The following is a 2,855-nucleotide window of genomic DNA, read 5'->3' as shown; positions in this document are numbered from 1 at the left end:
AGATGACACCTTTTTTATTATGTCATTGTTCAAACCATCGTAATTATGATTGGGTCAAGTGTGATCTTTAGATGACTTTAACAGAATGGATCCTTCCAGTCAACAGTTTTATCAAAGTCTTCACTTCTAATTTAGATGTACAATTTAATCATATTATAATTCTCTTATTTAAAAAAAAAAGAGAGAATCTATATAAAATCTAATTGTTTCCATTAAAAAAATCTAAAGGGAAGAAAAGTTTAAAACACGTAAATCATAGAACTCAAATAGCAATATAAAAATGGTTATACATCAGTTTTTTTAATGATCTCGTCCTGAAAATTTTCCTCTTGCAGAACTTTCATTAGTTCACTGATCTTTTTACATGTATGCACATATGAACTGTAATTGTATACTTCCTCAAGAAGTTTTGAGTCGTTTTACATCTGACATCTGCACAGGCTTCAATATGAAGTCTTCTGCTCCTCCATCCATGCATCTGCTCAATTACAGAATCCATAGTTATTGCAATTACTATACAATAAAATAAGTATCTCTTAGAAGACCCAAAAGCTAATATGGGGATATATGTTAATGGTATAAATACCTGATCATCCTGGAAGGCTCATTCTCAGAAGACATAATGACCACTGGAATCTCCTTCAGTCTTGATTCCTGCTATAAGAAACTACAAACCAATTTTCATACAAGCAAAAAAGAAAATTGATTTAAAGTCAAAATCTATTGTAACTAAGAAGAGTTAACCTTAATTTTCTTGAGCAATTCATAGCCTGTCATTCCTGGCATACAGTAATCTGTGATTATCATATTCACCTCCAATTCCTGCATCAAACTCAGGTGGGTTTTCCCCAATAACTAGCTGAAACAAAACCATAATATCATACCAAAAAGTTATGAAGATTTGCAGGCGGTGCTTACATTGTTGTTATTCACAGTGTTGTAATCTTCACCTAATCCCAGGAATTCCAGAGCTTTTCTTCCACTATCAACTGCTGTTACTGCACTTCAAAGGGGGGACATTTTAAACATTGCAACAATAAACACCCAAGTAATCTTTCAATATGAACTGAAAACATAAAAAGTAAGTAATCGATTACAACCTTTGTAAGAAGAGTTCTTCAACAGCTTCTCTATAACTTTTCTATCTATAGCACTGTCATCCACAGCCAGTACATGAAGCTGGGCTGAGCTCAGACCCACTTTGCTAAAGTCGTCAGAAGTTGAGCTCATATTGTTCTGCTCTGCTTTAATGAATTGCATATCCCCTGAAGCTCCTTCACAGTTCACTTCAATGTCCAAAACAGTCTTATACTCTGCTATAATGACTTGCATATCCTCTGAAGCTCCTCTGCAACTCATTTCAATGCCCAAAATGTAATATGCAATAATGATTAACTGTAATACCATTTAACTTCCCTGCCGCCCCTGAAGACAGTTCAGTTCCAAGAATTGATCTTTCCAAATTTAATTGTCCCCTGTTTCCCACTATAAAGATTCCAACCTTTTTCATGTTAATAACTGCGGTCATGATTGGTACATTATAAGATTTTCTTGAGCCAGTAGATTAATTTTTCCACGTACGCAACGCCCCATGGTTTCTACCGCATCACAATCGACCCTGGTTTTGTTAACCGGATCTTCCATCATGACTTTTAAAGGATTTGTCTCTGTAGTTTTCGAGGTCGTTGTCGATATAAAAAACGATCTGATTTGCTGTGATGAGAGTCAATTGTCAAAGTTATTTACCGATTTCAAAGACGGCTGATTTGAAAGATCTCGATTCTTTCCTCCTGTCTCACTCCTAGGGGCATTTTCTTGTTTATCCCTTCGTATTCAATTAATTTACAACCAATTTTATAAATTAATTTAAATGGTCGGTAAGGGGTACCAGCACTCTCCAACTTTTTTTTCCATTAGGGGAGATGGTATTGTACTTTATGTTTCTTATTATATTTTGTGTTTTCGATATCAGTTAAAAGGTAAAAGTTAATATTTGGAGTTTTGGGTAGTAATGGCATCTATAAGATGAATTCTAATGTGAATCTAGGTATTTAAATGATAATTAAAAAATTGTGACTCCGACATATGCATAAAATGCATCGATAAATATGTGTTATATGTATCAATAATTTTTTAATAAATGTCTTAATTGACACTTATAGCCATGTTTTATAAATGTCTTAATTGACACTTATAGCCATGTTTTATATATTTTGAGGTCCACTTAATAACTACCATTGCATCTTTCTATTATCATCTTTCTATTTTGATTGCTCCTTGTCATCCTAATGATGGATCACAGAGTGTGATCTGAAATATTGATGTTCAAAAACAAACTTCACACAATCTAATCCAGAAGCATTGATTCTTAACATATGAACTGTGGAAACTTAATGTCTGTTACCATTGCATCACTAAAAGAGATATGTTAATGCTAAAAGTGATTTGGAACAACATTGTTATGGCATCAGCCCTAAACGGTAGCGTGGTTGGCTTGGGCGGGTCGTTTGCTCCCTCTTCGTCCCGAGTTCAACTCATGTCGCAAGACGTCTATAGGATTTGCATGGTGACAGGGCTATCAGGCAGTCTTGCAACCTCCAGTGTACTAGTCTCGCCTCAGATACCCAAGATACGGGCTGCTAGGCATTGGGCTGAGACACGGGGATACCATTGGGTTAAAAAAACAAACAAACAAAAAAACATTGTTATGGCATCTTTAGATTTTTGTGTGCAAAAGCCCCTTGTTTAAGGCCATAATAATGAAATGAATGCATGATGAATATGTTGTATCCAAGTACATGCAATTATCTATTACATTCAATGTTCTTTGTTTCTAGCAAGGAGGAGAAGGAGAA

At 34.9% G+C, this 2,855-nt stretch overlaps 1 protein-coding gene across 2 annotated transcripts; it reads right to left on the bottom strand.

Annotated features, from left to right (window-relative positions):
- Positions 1–414: 414 nt before the first annotated feature.
- LOC131036217 (two-component response regulator ORR3) lies at positions 415–1,841 on the bottom strand (the record flags this gene model as incomplete). Of its 2 annotated transcripts, none has more annotated exon segments than XM_057968063.2 (5): positions 415–478; positions 587–657; positions 745–822; positions 919–998; positions 1,101–1,841. In XM_057968063.2, coding segments are annotated over 5 exon segments (600 nt in total), but the record flags the coding sequence as incomplete, so codon positions are not given.
- Between the last annotated feature and the right edge of the window lie 1,014 nt (positions 1,842–2,855).

The sequence above is a fragment of the Cryptomeria japonica genome, chromosome 6 (assembly GCF_030272615.1).
Source record: "Cryptomeria japonica chromosome 6, Sugi_1.0, whole genome shotgun sequence".
In the NCBI taxonomy this organism is placed as follows: domain Eukaryota; kingdom Viridiplantae; phylum Streptophyta; class Pinopsida; order Cupressales; family Cupressaceae; genus Cryptomeria; species Cryptomeria japonica.
This window is presented reverse-complemented; position numbering and strand designations above follow the sequence as displayed.